A 19,270-nucleotide genomic window follows, 5' to 3' on the forward strand; every position below is an offset into this window, starting at 1 on the left:
CCTACATCTGCTGGGGGATTTTGTAGGATGTGAGAGGTTAAAAGTTTGTGGCCACTGGTAATTAGAGGGTGGGGCTGAGCCGAAGATCTGGCGGGAATACTGGTGGCCTATGGGGATACCTCGGAATTCAATGGGTGTGTCTGGGTTTGTGAGTGTGTCTGGGTAGGGCCTGGTCGAGGCTTGTCAGTCCCTTAAAACAAGAATATAGAGGGGCTGAGCTGAAGGTGGGACATATTTCCCAAAATCTCAGGGTGGTTGCATTGTCTAATTATAACAACAAGTATCTCCATTAAAGACATTTGATGTTTTATGTTACTACCAGTTTACACAGTAATAGGTAATAATTACATTACCTGAGTTCAGAGCTGGAACCAGTTGCACAGGAAAGGAGCAGCTTTCTGTAATCAGGAACTCAGAAGGGTTATCCGGAGACAAGAAAAGGTCAAAGACAGAGATATAGTCTGAAACCAAGTTTATAAACCAAGGGATGAGATAGATGCATAAGTCAGGAAACAGTTCCAGAGTTCAGTAGTCTGTCCTATAAATGTGTATGTTAATGAAGGGGTTAAACAATAAACGTAATCCAGGAACTTTGACAAGGTCAGGGTCCAACTAACAGATCATGAACGGGAATGCTTTGTTCTTCATGGAACAATAACCAAGCACTGAATGGGAGTCTAAAAGAGCCTTTTAACACCTCCCATTCAGTCTTGGCGCAATGACAAGGCCAGAGGTCAAGTCCACAAAAAGCATATAAAGGAGCGCTAATTAGCACACAGTACCTTGATAAGAAACAAGGAGGGAGCACAGACACATCCATGGAGCTGGCCGCGCTAACCTGAAACTACTTAGCATGGCCCATGGCTCCTACAGCAGAGGATACCCCTTTTGCATCACTTCTGATCTTCCTATGCCTCTGAATAGCACAGACCCTTAGCGCCAAGGTATCCAGCAGCTCCCATTCGCAGTGGGGCTCCAATTGTACTGAGAAGCCAAGTTAAGTGCAGTGTGGCTTCATCACCTTACATAGCCCCCTCCTCAAGCGCAACCTCAGGACACAAACAGGACAAGGACAAGAACAATTTGATTGATGAAATGGTCTAACAAGCCTTAAAGCATGAACATTGGTCACCGGCTCCCATGAATTGGACCACTTGAGATGGATTAACCCCTCAAAGAAATTCCTAATAAAACGTCTATTTTTTGCAAAACCAATAAATCTCTGTACAGCCTTCTTATTTGCAAGTACTGGTCAGGATATTCTAATATCGCACACACACAAACATTAACATGCCACTTGTAATCGAACCCAAAGAGTTCCACATCAGCAGTGCAAAAATGACATGCTCCAATAATTTATCACGTCTATTTAAGTACTGAATTGCAGAAGATCTGCATAAAAATTAAACTTTTTAAAGAATTTAAAAATCACTATTTTAGTGATTTGTAAAACTGTAATGTGCTGAAAAACGACTTATAGTGCATAAGACAAGACATGCTTGTAGAAACCAATCAAAAACTGTACAGACAAGTGAACCTGCACAGAAATTCTTTTAAAGTAATGGTAAACTCCCCCCTTTGTACTAACAGATCCGGAATGTTAGCAATATTTTGTTTGGAGTTTAATTCTGTTATAATAAAAATACACTTTAACTTACTTTTTAATGTAGCACTGAAATTTAAATACCCCGTGATCCAGTCACCGACTTCAAAAGTGTTTTTTTTGTGAGGTATGGGTTTTAATTGTTCTCCAGTCAGCGCTCTAGCTATACGGGGCTCACACTATTTTATCTTTGTATCTAGAGCGCTGATTGAAGAATAGTTCAAACCGTTGGCTAACAAAAAATAATTACTTTTAAAGTGGGCAGCTGGGGTATTTAAATTTCAGTTCTAAATTAAAAAGAGATTCCTAGTTTATCTTCATTACAACTGAAAAATTAGACGCCATCTAAAATAATGTTAACATTCTGGATTTGTTTATACAAAGGGGAAAGTTTACCATCACTTTAAGAATCACAATAAAATCAAAATTTGCACTCAATCTGGGTAATGATTTACTCAGACTGACCACTCCATATGAAAACACAAAATTAAAATTCCTAGAGATAAAGTGCTATTTAATCTTTACAGAAGTTATGTGTGATTTTTTTTGTTTTGTGTGCTTAGAATTTTCCAGTATATATACATGCATCCTGATAGGGTACAATAATTAAAATTTTATATTTTCTGTACATTTGCATATTTGATATCCCCTGAATGTATACAGTATGTTTGTACAAACTTACATAATTTAGTTACAGTCACGTGTGAACCACCACAGTGTGTATTTCCCATCAGTTCTTTTTATGTTTGTTTTACACTGGATAGTCTCAAATCTCCTGCATATATGATATTTCCCTTCCAAACCCACCTACAATTTTACAGCACTCCTTCCCTTTAACTGTAATTATAGCTCTATATCACTTTGTGACTTTTAATCCTTTCCTCACATTGATAAGTATTGTTTCAGACCTGAAATAGAGAAGCTCTGAAATGGTTGTCCTTTAATAAAAAATTATTACTGCTTACTGTAATACGCTGTTATCTGAGCATCTGTATGAAACAGCCACTTACTGAGAAGTTCTATTGCATACTAAATGGCACAAGTGGTTCTCTCTGATGCTGCATAACTGTCCAGTGCATTGCCACCTACAGAACTGCACTGGCATTAAAATGAGTTTAGATATTGCTTTTCTCCTATATTTGCGCCTAAAAATGTGCACACAAATAAATGCCCCTATTTATCATTCATAAATGCGCCTAACATTAGGCAACAGGTGTGCCAAAAAAGGGTTAAATCAGATTGTTTTTGTCGTATTTCCTATAGTACATCTCATTACTTTGACTTGTTACAAATGTATCATTTATTTTCTCCTATAGTGGATTATCAATTCTCCTACAATTGCGTGCATTAAAGTTCTCCATAACTACTGCGTAGAATAGCTTTAGATATCTATTGTCTACCAGTTAGTTGTAGTAGCAATGTTAGAAAAATTAAGGGCTCAACAACATGCAAAAATAATATATAACGAAGCGCAATAACAATGTATATTGGAGTACAAAAAATATATATTGGAGTTATATTGGAGTACAAAAAATATATATTGGAGTACAAAAAAATAAATATATATTAAAGCGCAAAAATAATATCTATTGGGGCTCAAAAATAATATATAAAAAGAAGAGAAAAAATAGAATTGCAAAATAATGAAAACAGATGTATTTCCTTCTATGACTGTTTTTCAAAATGGGGCATAACCAAATCTACTAGGGGCTGTATAAATATTGCTATTGGTTCATATACCACTTACATGGCGAATAGTTGCTTATTTTCTTTGATAAATAAGGCGCAAATACTAATCCGACTGAATAAATAAATCTCCTCAGCTCACCCAAGAAGAAGCGCAAAAAAAACCAACATATTTTTATTTTTATAAATTTGAGCGCAAAGATGCGTTTTTCTAAAGGCAAGCTGCGGAGAACCCATAGGAGAATTACCCAGATAATTCACCTTGAGCTCTAAATGGGTGACCACAAATGTTTCTTTCTGGTGCTGCATATCCGTCCAGGGCATCGGCACCTACAGAACTGCACTGGCATTAAAATGGGTTTAGACACAAAAAATAAAGCTTTGTGAATTTAATTTAAATGCTTGAACCCAGAATCCCTTGCTGTGTGATGTTTTACTTTTTTTTTGAGGGGGAGGGGCGAGATAATTCTTCTGTTTGTCTAGATACATACAAATGCTGTTAGGCTATTCATTTTACTCAACCATTTCTATTTTTAAGATTGTATTGCTCAGTTTTAAACTACTATGTTGTGGCTAACAATCAACAAACTTTGTTAATTACCAGACCAATGATGCCGCAGCTTGCTCCTCCTAAAATTCCAGAGGGTGAGAGGGTCGATTTTGATGTAAGTATAGTTGCATTAATAATTTTATACATTATGGGATAGATTTATCAAGCAGCGGATGCTGCAATCTACCCCCCCGTAGTTTAAGGTTCCCCTGAAACTGAAGTTAAGAAGCAGCGGTCTTAAGACCGCTGCTCCTTAACTCGTCCGCCACCTCTGAGGTGGCAGACAGCAATCATCCCGATCAGATAGCGATTGGCCGCGAATGTGCAGGGGGCGGCATTGTGCAAGCATTTCACGAGAAATGCTTGTGCAATGATAAATGCCGACAGCGTATGCTGTCTGCATTTATCGATGTCCGCCCGCACAATGATAAATCGTCCCCTAAGGATACAAAATACCTTGTAAAGACATCATCCAAGTGTAAACATTTTATAGCAAATTAACACATTGTTTGCTGCAAATGTTTTTCAATAGCCTAACTCCACCCATCACTTGTCTTACTGTGAGGAGCCAATCCACACTTGTTGCTGAAGTAGACAAGGCTGGCTGATGTCATTACGCATTGTTTTACAGTTCATTATCTGATAACCTTTGCTGAGGACAGTTAGAGACACATATGTAGCAGGGTTGTCCTTGAGAAGTCTGCAGTTTGAATTTCCATTTATGAGACTAAGAAAACCCTTAATTTTTAGAATTAAATTACATGAAATGAGGGCGCAATAAATAAAAAATATACTGCAAAATTGTTTCACTGTGCAAAACTACACATTTTGTATTGCAATCTCAAGGTGTTTACTATCCCTTTAATACAATAAGTGAACAGTCTTACTAATTTCTAAGCAGCTACTCTGTAGAATACATCATAAAAGTGTGAAAGTGTTAAAAAGCTAAAGTACTTACAAAGGGGTTAAATTCCTAGCTAAAGTCCTGATCAGGAGTTCCATAGCATTTCTGCTCCTGAGCAGGACAAGTACAGTGAGCCTATCAGAAGCAGCATACACATGTAGCCACCAATCACTGGCAATTTTCTGCTCATTATCAGCTTGGGAGAGCTATTGACGTGGAAGCTTAAAGGGACATGAAACCAGAATTGTTTCTTCCATGATTCAGATAGATCACACAATTTTTAAACGACATTCCAATTTACTTCTATTATTGCATTCGCTTAATTTGCTTGGTATGATTTGTTGGATGAACAGCAATGCACAACTGGGAGCTAGATGATTAAATTACATAAGCCAATGACAAGAGGCATATATGGGTGGCCACCAATCAGCAGCTAGCTCCCAGTAGTGCATTGTTGCTCCTGAGCCTACCTAGGTATGTTTTCTAATTAAGGATATCCAGAGAAGGAAGCATATTAAATAATAGCAGTAAATTAGAAAGTTGTTTAAAATAGATTGCTCTATTTAAATCATGAATATTTAATTTTGATTTACTGTTCCTTTAACTATGAGTTTTACTTCTTTGCAAGAGATAAATAAGTAATTACTAAGGGACATTCAAATTATAATAACATGATCTAATAAATTAGAGTGTTTATTATCTAACTAAAATGTTCCTGTAAATTGTATTAGAACAGAAATCACTATGAGTTATTTATGTGAGTCATAAGCAACATACATCATTAGCAGCTTAGATTGCTCATTTATATGAAGAATAGTAACAAACAGCAATGGCTTGAGAAAAAAATCACAAAGCAGACATTACTTAGTTTGTTTAAAGGGACAGTCTAGTCAAAATTAAACGTTCATGATTCAGATAGGGCATGCAATTTTAAACAACTTTTCAATTTACTTTTATCATCAAATTTGCTTTGTTCTCTTGATATTCTTTTTTGAAAGCTAAACCTAGGTAGGCTCAAACTGATTTCTAAACTGTTGAAAACCGCCTCTTATCTCATTTTGACCAAGTAGACTGTCCCTTTAAGAGAGATCATTCTAATCTTTAGAACATTATACTAAGCTTTGACTATACTGCTTTATGCATAATTGTGTTTTTAAATAATGTTTGTAATGTCATAAAATAACAATAATTTTTTTACATCAATTCAATAATTCATTAACCTTTTATTAAAGGGATATTAAATACTAATGACATTTTATAAGCATAGTATTGAGGTTATTCTCCACCTCCCTCTAGGCATGAGTGCCACCATGTTGAAATTTGTCTTTCACTACATTCCAGTGCTGATGAGTTTGCACATGTGCAGCAACTCTCCATTAGATACCTGCAGTGTAACCTAGGTCCCAAAATGGCAGCCCCCATAATTAGAGTGAGGTACATGAAATGTATTTAGTGTTTAGTGTCCCTTTAAAGAAAATACCACAATAGCAGCCTTCTCTGAAAAATACTTTCACCTAGATTTAGAATTTGGCGTTAGCTGTCAAAAGCAGCGTTAAGGGGTCCTAACACTGCTTTTTACCGCCCGCTGGTATTTAGAGTCAGCCAGGAAAGGGTCTAACGCTCACTTCCCTAACGCGACTCCAGGCTACCGCAGATCCCCTTATGCCAATTGCGTATCCTATCTTTTCAATGGGATCTGCCTAACGCCAGTATTTGGAGTCTTGGGAGAAGTGAGCGGTAGACCCTCTACCGACAAGACTCCTACCGCCAAAAAAAGTCAGTAGTTAAGAGCTTTATGGGCTAACGCCAGAATATAAAGCTCTTAACTACTGTGCTACAACGTACACTAACACCCATAAACTACCTATGTACCCCTAAACCGAGGCCCCCCACATCGCCGCCACTATTTTAAAAAAAATTAACCCCTACTCCGCCGTCCGGACCTCGCCGCCACTATAATAAATGTATTAACCCCTAAACTGCCACACTCCCACCTTGCAAACACTAGAATAAATAGTATTAACCCCTAATCTGCCCTCCCTAACATCGCCGCCACCTACCTACAATTATTAACTCCTAATCTGCCACCCACACCGTCGCCGCTATTATAATAAAATTATTAACCCCTAAACCTAACTCTAACATTAACCCTAACACCCCTCTAACATAAATATAATTTAAATGAAACTAAATAATATTCCTAAAATTAACTAAATTATTCCTATTTAAAACTAAATACTTACCTATAAAATAAACCCTAATATAGCTACAATATAACTAATAATTACATTGTAGCTATTTTAGGATTTATATTTATTTTACAGGCAACTTTGTATTTATTTTAACTAGGTACAATAGCTATTAAATAGTTAATAACTATTTAATAGCTACCTAGTTAAAATAAGTACAAAATTACCTGTAAAATAAATCCTAACCTAAGTTACAAATACACTTAACACTATCATTAAACTAATTAAATAAGGCCTAGATTTGGAGTTCGGCGGTAAAAGGGCTGTTAACGCTCCGCGGGTTTTTTTCTGGCCGCACCATAAATTTAACTCTGGTATCGAGAGTTCAAACAAATGCTGCGTTAGGCTCCAAAAAAGGAGCGTAGAGCATATTTACCGCAAATGCAACTCTCGATACCAGAGTTGCTTACGGACGCGGCCGGCATCAAAAACGTGCTCGTGCACGATTCTCCCATAGGAAACAATGGGGCAGTTTGAGCTGAAAAAAAACCTAACACCTGCAAAAAAGCAGCGTTCAGCTCTTAACGCAGCCCCATTGTTTCCTATGGGGAAACACTTCCTACGTCTGCACCTAACACTCTAACATGTACCCCGAGTCTAAACACCCCTAACCTTACACTTATTAACCCCTAATCTGCCGCCCCCGCTATCGCTGACCCCTGCATTACACTTTTAACCCCTAATCTGCCGCTCCGTAAACCGCCGCCACCTACGTTATCCCTATGTACCCCTAATCTGCTGCCCTAACATCGCCGACCCCTATGTTATATTTATTAACCCCTAATCTGCCCCCCACAACGTCGCCGACACCTGCCTACACTTATTAACCCCTAATCTGCCGAGCGGACCTGAGCGCTACTATAATAAAGTTATTAACCCCTAATCCGCCTCACTAACCCTATCATAAATAGTATTAACCCCTAATCTGCCCTCCCTAACATCGCCGACACCTACCTTCAATTATTAACCCCTAATCTGCCGACCGGAGCTCACCGCTATTCTAATAAATGTATTAACCCCTAAAGCTAAGTCTAACCCTAACACTAACACCCCCCTAAGTTAAATATAATTTTTATCTAACGAAATAAATTAACTCTTATTAAATAAATGATTCCTATTTAAAGCTAAATACTTACCTGTAAAATAAATCCTAATATAGCTACAATATAAATTATAATTATATTATAGCTATTTTAGGATTAATATTTATTTTACAGGCAACTTTGTAATTATTTTAACCAGGTACAATAGCTATTAAATAGTTAAGAACTATTTAATAGTTACCTAGTTAAAATAATAACAAATTTACCTGTAAAATAAATCCTAACCTAAGATATAATTAAACCTAACACTACCCTATCAATAAAATAATTAAATAAACTACCTACAATTACCTACAATTAACCTAACACTACACTATCAATAAATTAATTAAACACAATTGCTACAAATAAATACAATTAAATAAACTATCTAAAGTACAAAAAATAAAAAAGAACTAAGTTACAGAAAATAATAAAATATTTACAAACATAAGAAAAATATTACAACAATTTTAAACTAATTACACCTACTCTAAGCCCCCTAATAAAATAACAAAGCCCCCCAAAATAAAAAATTCCCTACCCTATTCTAAAATACAAATATTACAAGCTCTTTTACCTTACCAGCCCTGAACAGGGCCCTTTGCGGGGCATGCCCCAAGAATTTCAGCTCTTTTGCCTGTAAAAAAAAACATACAATACCCCCCCCCCCAACATTACAACCCACCACCCACATACCCCTAATCTAACCCAAACCCCCCTTAAATAAACCTAACACTAATCCCCTGAAGATCTTCCTACCTTGTCTTCACCATACCAGGTTCACCGATCCGTCCTGGCTCCAAGATCTTCATCCAACCCAAGCGGGGGTTGGCGATCCATAATCCGGTGCTCCAAAGTCTTCCTCCTATCCGGCAAGAAGAGGACATCCGGACCGGCAAACATCTTCTCCAAGCGGCATCTTCTATCTTCTTCCATCCGATGACGACCGGCTCCATCTTGAAGACCTCCAGCGCGGATCCATCCTCTTCTTCCGACGACTAGACGACGAATGACGGTTCCTTTAAGGGACGTCATCCAAGATGGCGTCCCTCGAATTCCGATTGGCTGATAGGATTCTATCAGCCAATCGGAATTAAGGTAGGAATTTTCTGATTGGCTGATGGAATCAGCCAATCAGAATATAGTTCAATCCGATTGGCTGATCCAATCAGCCAATCAGATTGAGCTCGCATTCTATTGGCTGATCGGAACAGCCAATAGAATGCGAGCTCAATCTGATTGGCTGATTGGATCAGCCAATCGGATTGAACTATATTCTGATTGGCTGATTCCATCAGCCAATCAGAAAATTCCTACCTTAATTCCGATTGGCTGATAGAATCCTATCAGCCAATCGGAATTCGAGGGACGCCATCTTGGATGACGTCCCTTAAAGGAACCGTCATTCGTCGTCTAGTCGTCGGAAGAAGAGGATGGATCCGCGCTGGAGGTCTTCAAGATGGAGCCGGTCGTCATCGGATGGAAGAAGATAGAAGATGCCGCTTGGAGAAGATGTTTGCCGGTCCGGATGTCCTCTTCTTGCCGGATAGGAGGAAGACTTTGGAGCACCGGATTATGGATCGCCAACCCCCGCTTGGGTTGGATGAAGATCTTGGAGCCAGGACGGATCGGTGAACCTGGTATGGTGAAGACAAGGTAGGAAGATCTTCAGGGGATTAGTGTTAGGTTTATTTAAGGGGGGTTTGGGTTAGATTAGGGGTATGTGGGTGGTGGGTTGTAATGTTGGGGGGGGGGTATTGTATGTTTTTTTTTACAGGCAAAAGAGCTGAAATTCTTGGGGCATGCCCCGCAAAGGGCCCTGTTCAGGGCTGGTAAGGTAAAAGAGCTTGTAATATTTGTATTTTAGAATAGGGTAGGGAATTTTTTATTTTGGGGGGCTTTGTTATTTTATTAGGGGGCTTAGAGTAGGTGTAATTAGTTTAAAATTGTTGTAATATTTTTCTTATGTTTGTAAATATTTTATTATTTTCTGTAACTTAGTTCTTTTTTATTTTTTGTACTTTAGATAGTTTATTTAATTGTATTTATTTGTAGCAATTGTGTTTAATTAATTTATTGATAGTGTAGTGTTAGGTTAATTGTAGGTAATTGTAGGTAGTTTATTTAATTATTTTATTGATAGGGTAGTGTTAGGTTTAATTATATCTTAGGTTAGGATTTATTTTACAGGTAAATTTGTTATTATTTTAACTAGGTAACTATTAAATAGTTCTTAACTATTTAATAGCTATTGTACCTGGTTAAAATAATTACAAAGTTGCCTGTAAAATAAATATTAATCCTAAAATAGCTATAATATAATTATAATTTATATTGTAGCTATATTAGGATGTATTTTACAGGTAAGTATTTAGCTTTAAATAGGAATTATTTATTTAATAAGAGTTAATTTATTTCGTTAGATAAAAATTATATTTAACTTAGGGGGGTGTTAGTGTTAGGGTTAGACTTAGCTTTAGGGGTTAATACATTTATTAGAATAGCGGTGAGCTCCGGTCGGCAGATTAGGGGTTAATAATTGAAGGTAGGTGTCGGCGATGTTAGGGAGGGCAGATTAGGGGTTAATACTATTTATGATAGGGTTAGTGAGGCGGATTAGGGGTTAATAACTTTATTATAGTAGCGCTCAGGTCCGCTCGGCAGATTAGGGGTTAATAAGTGTAGGTAGGTGTCGGCGACGTTGAGGGGGGCAGATTAGGGGTTAATAAATATAACATAGGGGTCGGCGATGTTAGGGGTAGCAGATTAGGGGTACATAGGGATAACGTAGGTGGCGGCGATTTGCGGTCAGAAGATTAGGGGTTAATTATTTTAAGTAGCTTGCGGCGACGTTGTGGGGGGCAAGTTAGGGGTTAATAGATATAATACAGGGGTCGGCGGTGTTAGGGGCAGCAGATTAGGGGTACATAAGTATAACGTAGGTGGCGGTCGGCAGATTAGGGGTTAAAAATTTTAATCGAGTGGCGGCGATGTGGGGGGACCTCGGTTTAGGGGTACATAGGTAGTTTATGGGTGTTAGTGTACTTTAGGGTACAGTAGTTAAGAGCTTTATAAACCGGCGTTAGCCAGAAAGCTCTTAACTCCTGCTATTTTCAGGCGGCTGGAATCTTGTCGTTAGAGCTCTAACGCTCACTGCAGAAACGACTCTAAATACCGGCGTTAGGAAGATCCCATTGAAAAGATAGGCTACGCAAATGGCGTAGGGGGATCTGCGGTATGGAAAAGTCGCGGCTGAAAAGTGAGCGTTAGACCCTTTAATCACTGACTCCAAATACCAGCGGGCGGCCAAAACCAGCGTTAGGAGCCTCTAACGCTGGTTTTGACGGCTACCGCCGAACTCTAAATCTAGGCCTAAATTACCTACAATTAGCTAAACTAAAATACAATTAAATAAACTATTCTATAATACAAAAAAAAGCACTAAATTACAAAAAAATAAAAAAGAATTACAAGAAGTTTAAACTAATTACACCTAATCTAAGCCCCCTAATAAAATAAAAAAGCCCCCCAAAATAAAAAATGCCCTACCCTATTCTAAACTACCAAAGTAATCAGCTCTTTTACCAGCCCTTAAAAGAGCTTTTTGCAGGGCATTGCCCCAAAGTAATCAGCTCTTTTACCTGAAAATAAAAATACAATACCCCCCCAACATTACAACCCACCAACCACATATCCCTACTCTAACCCACCAAAACCCCCTTAAAAAAACGACTCGGCTGGGTGAAGACGACTCAAGGTAGGGAGATCTTCAGGGGGATAGCGATTGTTTTTTTAAGGGGGGTTTGGGTGGGTTAGAGTAGGGATATGTGGGTTGTAATGTTGGGGGGGGTATTGTATTTTTATTTTCAGGTAAAAGAGCTGATTACTTTGGGGCAATGCCCTGCAAAAAGCTCTTTTAAGGGCTGGTAAAAGAGCTGATTACTTTGGTAGTTTAGAATAGGGTAGTGAATTTTTTATTTTGGGGGGCTTTTTTATTTTATTAGGGGGCTTAGATTAGGTGTAATTAGTTTAAACTTCTTGTAATTCTTTTTTATTTTTTGTTATTTAGTGGGGGTTTTTGTATTATAGAATAGTTTATTTAATTGTATTTTAGTTTAGCTAATTGTAGGTAATTTATTTAATTAGTTTAATGATAGTGTAGTGTTAGGTGTATTTGTAACTTAGGTTAGGATTTATTTTTCAGGTAATTTTGTACTTATTTTAACTAGGTAGCTATTAAATGGTTATTAACTATTTAATAGCTATTGTACCTAGTTAAAATAAATACAAAGTTGCCTGTAAAATAAATATAACTCCTAAAATAGATAGAATGTAATTATTAGTTATACTGTAGCTATATTAGGGTTTATTTTATAGGTAAGTATTTAGTTTTAAATAGGAATAATTTAGTTAATTTTAGGAATATTATTTAGTTTCATTTAAATTATATTTATGTTAGGGGGGTGTTAGGGTTAGGGTTAGAGTTAGGTTTAGGGGTTAATAATTTTACTATAGTAGTGGTGACGGTGCGGGCGGCAGATTAGGGGTTAATAATTGTAGATAGGTGGCGGCGATGTTAGGGAGGGCAGATTAGGGGTTAATACTTTTTTCCTAGTGTTTGCGAGGCGGGAGTGCAGCGGTTTAGGGGTTAACAAATTTATTATAGTGGCGGCGAGGTCCGGTCGGCAGATTAGGGGTTAATAAGTGTAGGTAGGTTGCGACGACGTGGGGGGGGGGCAGATTAGGGGTTAATAAATATAATATAGGGGTCGGCAGTGTTAGGGGCAGCAGATTAGGGGTTCATAGGGATAATGTAGGTTGCGGCGGTGTCCGGAGCGGCAGATTAGGGGTTAATAATATAATGCAGGTGTCAGCGATAGCGGGGGTGGCAGATTAGGGGTTAATAAGTGTAAGATTAGGGGTGTTTAGACTCGGGGTTCATGTTAGGGTGTTAGGTGCAGACTTAGAGAGTGTTTCCCCATAGGAAACAATGGGGCTGCGTTAGGAGCTGAACGCTGCTTTTTTGCAGGTGTTAGGTTTTTTTCAGCCCAAACTGCCCCATTGTTTCCTTAGGGGATATCGTGCACGAGCACGTTTTCCCAGCTTACCGCTACTGTAAGCAACGCTGGTATTGAGGGTTGAAGTGGAGATAAATTATGCTCAACGCACCCTTTTTTGAGCCTAACGCAGCCCCTTAGACAACTTTAAATACCAGCGTTGTTTGAAGGGTGCGTTGGGAAAAAAACAGTCTTTACCGACAAAACTCTAAATCTAGGCCTTTATTTCTTATCATATTTTTACAATTCTAGGACATCCACAGAAAACGTATGGAGAAGGATCTTCTTGAACTCCAGACTTTAATTGATGTCCACTTTGAACAACGCAAGAAGGAAGAAGAGGAGTTAATTGGCTTAAAAGACAGAATTGTATGTATGCTTGTTGGTTGTATAATACAGTGTATAAAATGTTCTATCCTGCGATTAAATAGCATCAACTGAACATGGTAAAAAAAACAACATTATTTGCATGAAATGTTAAAAAGAAAATGATCTGTGTTTTGCACTATTGTTTTCAATGCACTACTGCACTCAGCTGAACACATCTACACATCTGGTGAGCCAATAACAAAACAGAAGCATATGTGTGTAGCCACAAATCACAAGCTAGCTCCTAGTAGTGCATTGCTGCTCCGACCTAGGTATGCTTTTCAACAAATTATACCAAAAGAATGAATTACAGGACCATAATAGTTTAATCCTTAAAAGACTCAGACTGTCACGATTGTTGTGACTCCATTGTTTCAATGGCGCAAAACTCATAAAATCATGTTTTCATCATTTATAGCGTTTGGAAAGCTCTAATTTCATTATAGAAGACGGTGCATTTTGTGGCTGTTTTGTTGTTTTTAAAACTAAATATTCATTTTTCACAATGTTCTTCTAGTAATAGACCAACATTTTGTAAAACTGAAAAACTCAATAAACTAGTATTAAAAAATGTGAAACCACCACAGTATTATCATTACAAATTAGCCATCTACAGTATCTCACAAAAGTAAGTACACCCCTCACATTTTTGTAAATATTTTATTATATCTTTTCATGTGACAACACTGAAGAAATGACACTTTGCTACAATGTAAAGTAGTGAGTGTACAGCCTGTATAACAGTGTAAATTTGCTGCCCCCTCAAAATAACTCAACACACAGCCATTAATGTCTAAACCATTGGCAACAAAAGTCAGTACACCCCTAAGTGGAAATGTCCAAATTGGGCCCAAAGTGTCAATATTTTGTTTGGCCACCATTATTTTCCAGCACTGCCTGAACCCTCTTGGGCATGAAGTTCACCAGAGCTTCACAGTTTGCCACTGGAGTCCTCTTCCGCTTCTCCATGACAACATCACCTTTACCTTCAGCTTCTTTAGCAAGGCAGTGGTCGTCTTGGAGGGGTGTTTGGGGCTGTTGGAATACTACTGCCCTGCGGCCCAGTCTCTGAAGGGAGGGGATCATTCTCTGCTTCAGTATGTCACAGTACATGTTGGCATTCATGGTTCTCTCAATGAACTGTAGCTCCCCAGTCACGACAGCACTCATGCAGGCCCAGACCATGATACCCCCACCACTATGCTTGACTGTAGGCAAGACACACTTGTCTTTGTACACCTCACCTGGTTGCCACCACATAAGCTTGACACCATCTGAACCAAATAAGTTTATCTTGGTCTTATCGGACCACAGGACATGGTTCCAGTAATCCATGTCCTTAGTCTGCTTGTCTTCAGCAAACTGTTTGCAGGCTTTCTTGTGCATCATCTTTAGAAGAGGCTTCCTTCTGGGACGACAGCCATGCAGACCAATTTGATGCAGTGTGCAGCGTATGGTCTGAGCACTGACAGACTGACCCCCACCACTTAAACCTCTGCAGCAATGCTGGCAGCACACATACATATTTCCCAAAGACAACCTCTGGATATGACGCTTAGCATGTGCACTCAACTTCTTTGGTCGACCATGGCAATGCCTGTTCTGAGTGGAACCTGTCCTGTGAAACCGCTGTATGGTCTTGCCCACCGTGCTGCAGCTCTGTTTCAGGGTCTTGGCAATCTTCTTATAGCCTAGGCCATCTTTATGTAGAGCAACACTTCTTTTTTTTCAGATTTTCAGAGAGTTCATTGCCATGAGGTGCCATGTTGAACTTAGTGACCAGTATGAGAGAGTGTGAGAGCGATAATATCAAATGTAACGCACCTGCCCCCCATTCACACCTGAGACCTTGTAACACTAACAAGTCACATGACAACGGGGAGGGAAAATGGCTAATTGGGCCAAATTTGGACATTTTCACTTAGGGGTGTGTGTTGAGTTATTTTGAGGTGACAGCAAATTTACACTGTTATACAGGCTGTACACTGACTACAATACATTGTACCAAAGTGTCATTTCTTCAGTGTTGTCACATGAAAAGATATAATAAAATATTAACAAAAATGTGAGGGGTGTACTCACTCTTGTGCAACTGTTGAAATGGTTTTTGTTATATAACTATGGTTTAGGAACACAAGAGGTTAATTTTAACATGCCAAATATTATTTTCCTTAAAACACTGTACAAAGGGGTCAATCCAAAAAACTGTAACCTAGAGCTGCCTATTGGCCATTTAACTTAAAGGGAAAGTATACATCTAAGTTATCTTAAAGTCTTACTTTATATTAAGTTGCAAATAGCCTCCTGCATTTTTTTATATCATGCAGCGAGAACAGTAAAAAAGTTATTTTGAAATGACTATTGTTTCTGCTCACTTTAAAATTGCTGCAAAGCTCTGACCACTGATGACATCACGATCTGGGCTGCATTAAAGGGACAGTCTGCACTAAAATTGTTATTGTTTAAAAAGATAGATAAAGCCTTTACTACCCATTCCCCAGCTTTGCACAACCAACATTGTTAGATTAATATACTTTATAACATTTAAACCTCTAAATTTATGCCTGTTTCTATGCCACTATAGACAGTCTCTTATCACATGCTTTTGTATTTGCTTTTCACAACAGGAGACTGCTAGTTCATGTGGGCCATATAGATAACGTGTTCACGCCCAAGGAGTTATTTAAGATTTAGCACAACACAGTACTAAATGCAAGTCAATAGATAATAAATTAAAACTCATGTGATCAGGGGGCTGTCAGAAGATACTCAGATACAAGGTAATCACAGAGGTAAAAAGTGTATTAATATAGCTGTGTTGGTTATGCAAAACTGGGGAATGGATAATAAAGGGATTATCTATCTTTCAAAACAATAAAAATTCTATTGTAGACTGTCCACTCCCTTTATTTAAATGCTTCACTATTTACAAAAGACTGGATTAAACAGACTGTGAATGCTATTCAGCAGAATGCATAGATGCAGCCCAGATTGTGATGTTATCAGTGGACAGAGCGTGGTAGCCATGGAAAAGAGAAAATAGTGATGTCGCGAATTGTTCGCCAGCGAAAAGTTCCCGGCGAACATAGCATGTTCGCGTTCGCCGCGGCGGGCGAACATATGCGATGTTCGATCCGCCCCCTATTCGTCATCATTGAGTAATACTTTGACCCTGTACCTCACAGTCAGCAGGCATATTTCAGCCAATCAGCAGCAGACCCTCCCTCCCAGACCCTCCTACCTCCTGGACAGCATCCATTTTAGATTCATTCGGAAGCTGCATTGTTAGTGAGAGGAGGGACAGTGTAGTTGCTGCTGATTTAGTAGGGAAATCTATAGCTAGGCTAGTGTATTCAGTGTCCACTACAGTCCTGAAGGACTCATCTGATCTCTTTTTTTTTTTTCCCGTGTAATCTAATTGCAGTTGCCTGCCTGCCAGCGTGTGTGTCAGGTTCACAGCGTATACTGTGCCCACTTGCCCAGTGCCACCATTCATATCTGGTGTAACAGTAGTGTAGATTTAAAAAAACAACACTTTTTTGACTGTGTTAAATAATAGCAGTCAGTTTCCTTCACACATGTGCGTTTAAGTGCCTGCCTGCCAGGGCACAGTGTCACCCCAGTGCAACTCATATCTGGTGTAATAGTAGTGTAGATTTAAAAAAAAAACAACACTTGTTTGACTGTGTTAAATAATAGCTGTCAGTTTCCTTCACACGTGTGCGTTTAAGTGCCTGCCTGCCAGGGCACAGTGTCACCCCAGTGCAACTCATATCTGGTGTAACAGTAGATTAGATTTAAAAAAAACAACACTTTTTTGACTGTGTTAAATAATAGCAGTCAGTTTCCTTCACACGTGTGCGTTTAAGTGCCTGCCTGCCAAGGCACAGTGTCACCCCAGTGCAACTCATATCTGGTGTAACAGTAGTGTAGATTTAAAAAAAAAAAAAAAAACTTTTTTGACTGTGTTAAATAATAGCAGTCAGTTTCCTTCACACGTGTGCGTTTCAGTGCCTGCCTGCCAGGGCACAGTGTCACCCCAGTGCAACTCATATCTGGTGTAACAGTAGTGTACATACCTGATGTTTTAAAGCATGTTATTCCAAACAATTTAGGAATGTTAGGTGAGTTATGCCCTTTATGGATTAAAACCAGATTCTGCATCAACTATGTAATTTTCCATGGGAGTTTTGCCATGGATCCCCCTCCGGCATGCCACAGTCCAGGTGTTAGTACCCTTGAAACAACTTTTCCATCACTATTGTGGCCAGAAAGAGTCCCTGTGGGTTTTAAAATTCGCCTGCCTATTGAAGTCTATGGCGGTTCGCCCGGTTCACCCGTTCGCGAACAGTTGTGGAAGTTCGCGTCCGCGGTTCGCAAACGCAATATTTTAGGTTCGCGACATCACTAAACATAAACAATAATAAAAAAAACAAAAAAACTTTTTTACTGTTACTGCTACATGATATAGAAAGGGGGGCAGGAGGATATGGAATCTTAACCCCCTTGAGTGCTAACGACGGCTCTGAGTCGTCGTAAAGTTTCCCTCTCGGGTGCTAACAACAGCTGAGAGCAGTCACTAGCACTCCACCACCTTCGTGGAGTTCTGGGGACCTCCACCCACTTTCACCCGGCAATCTGGCCTGTATAGTGACAGGCATCATCAGGGTTTCACGTTTTGCTCAGTGACATCACGCACAGGGGCGAAACTACAGGGGGTCCAGAGGTCGCAGGTGCAACTGGGCCCCTGATGGTGGGGGCCCAGCTTTAAAAAAAAAAAAATTATAATTTTTTTTTTTTAAATAAAAAACGTTAAAGGGCCATAATACCCAAATGTTTAAACACTTGAAAGTGATGCAGTATAACTGTAAAAAGCTGACTAGAAAATATCACCTGAACATCTCTATGTAAAAAAGAAAGATATTTTACCTCAAAAGTTCCTCAGTAGCCACCTCCCATTGTAAAGGATTTCTAAGCAGCATTTTAGTGTGTCTGTCCTGGGACATCTTAGGGGATGAGCCTTGTGAACTCTCATATTATTTCACCAATCAGGTAAAGGAAGCTTACTATGAAATCTCATGAGAGTTAAGTCAAATCTCATGAGATCACAGTAAGAGTTCATGACCTCAGCACTGCTGATGCTGATTGGCTGCTGTTCATTTCTTCATTTTTTTATTTTTTTTTACCTGCAGCTGGGAGCAGGTGAAGTATAACTTTTTACACAGAACTTGCTCTGCTGAGCTGAGGATATTGTGAGGTAAAATATCTTCCTTTTTTACATAGAGATGCTCAGGTGATATTTTCCTGTCAGCTTTTTACAGTTATACTGCATCAGTTTCAAGTGATTTAGCATATGAGTATTATGTCCCTTTAACCTACCACTGCCTGCACTGATATAATGTGAGTGTGACATGACTACAAGGGTTAGTGTTTCTGTTTTACCCATTGGTGTTTATGTGTGTGTGTGTATGGTGTGTGTGTATGTATGTGACTGTGTGTGTATTTATGCATGTATGTGTGTTTGTGTATGTTTGTGGAACCAGCAAATTACAGACCTTGTTACTACAGCATGGGGGGGGCAGGGTGTAAACAGTGTCACTATACAGTACCACTATATACAGTATGGGGGGGGTGGACCATGTCACTGACTACTGTGGTCACTTTATAAAGTACTGGGCGGGTAGGGTCAGGCCAGCAATCTCACCGGCAGATTACAGACTGTGTCACTAACTTACTATATACAGTACTGGGGGGTTAAATAGTGTCA

At 38.9% G+C, this 19,270-nt stretch overlaps 1 protein-coding gene across 1 annotated transcript in view; it reads left to right on the forward strand.

Annotated features, from left to right (window-relative positions):
• TNNT1 (troponin T1, slow skeletal type) overlaps positions 1-19,270 on the forward strand; it is a 106,371-nt gene that overhangs the window by 39,283 nt on the left and 47,818 nt on the right. The window contains exons 7-8 of the mRNA XM_053691043.1: positions 3,894-3,954; positions 13,387-13,503. Of these exons, the coding sequence (XP_053547018.1) occupies positions 3,894-3,954; positions 13,387-13,503 (178 nt within the window). The remainder of the gene's footprint in view (positions 1-3,893; positions 3,955-13,386; positions 13,504-19,270) is intronic.

Source organism: Bombina bombina, chromosome 8 (genome assembly GCF_027579735.1).
Source record: "Bombina bombina isolate aBomBom1 chromosome 8, aBomBom1.pri, whole genome shotgun sequence".
Taxonomy (NCBI): Eukaryota; Metazoa; Chordata; class Amphibia; order Anura; family Bombinatoridae; genus Bombina; species Bombina bombina.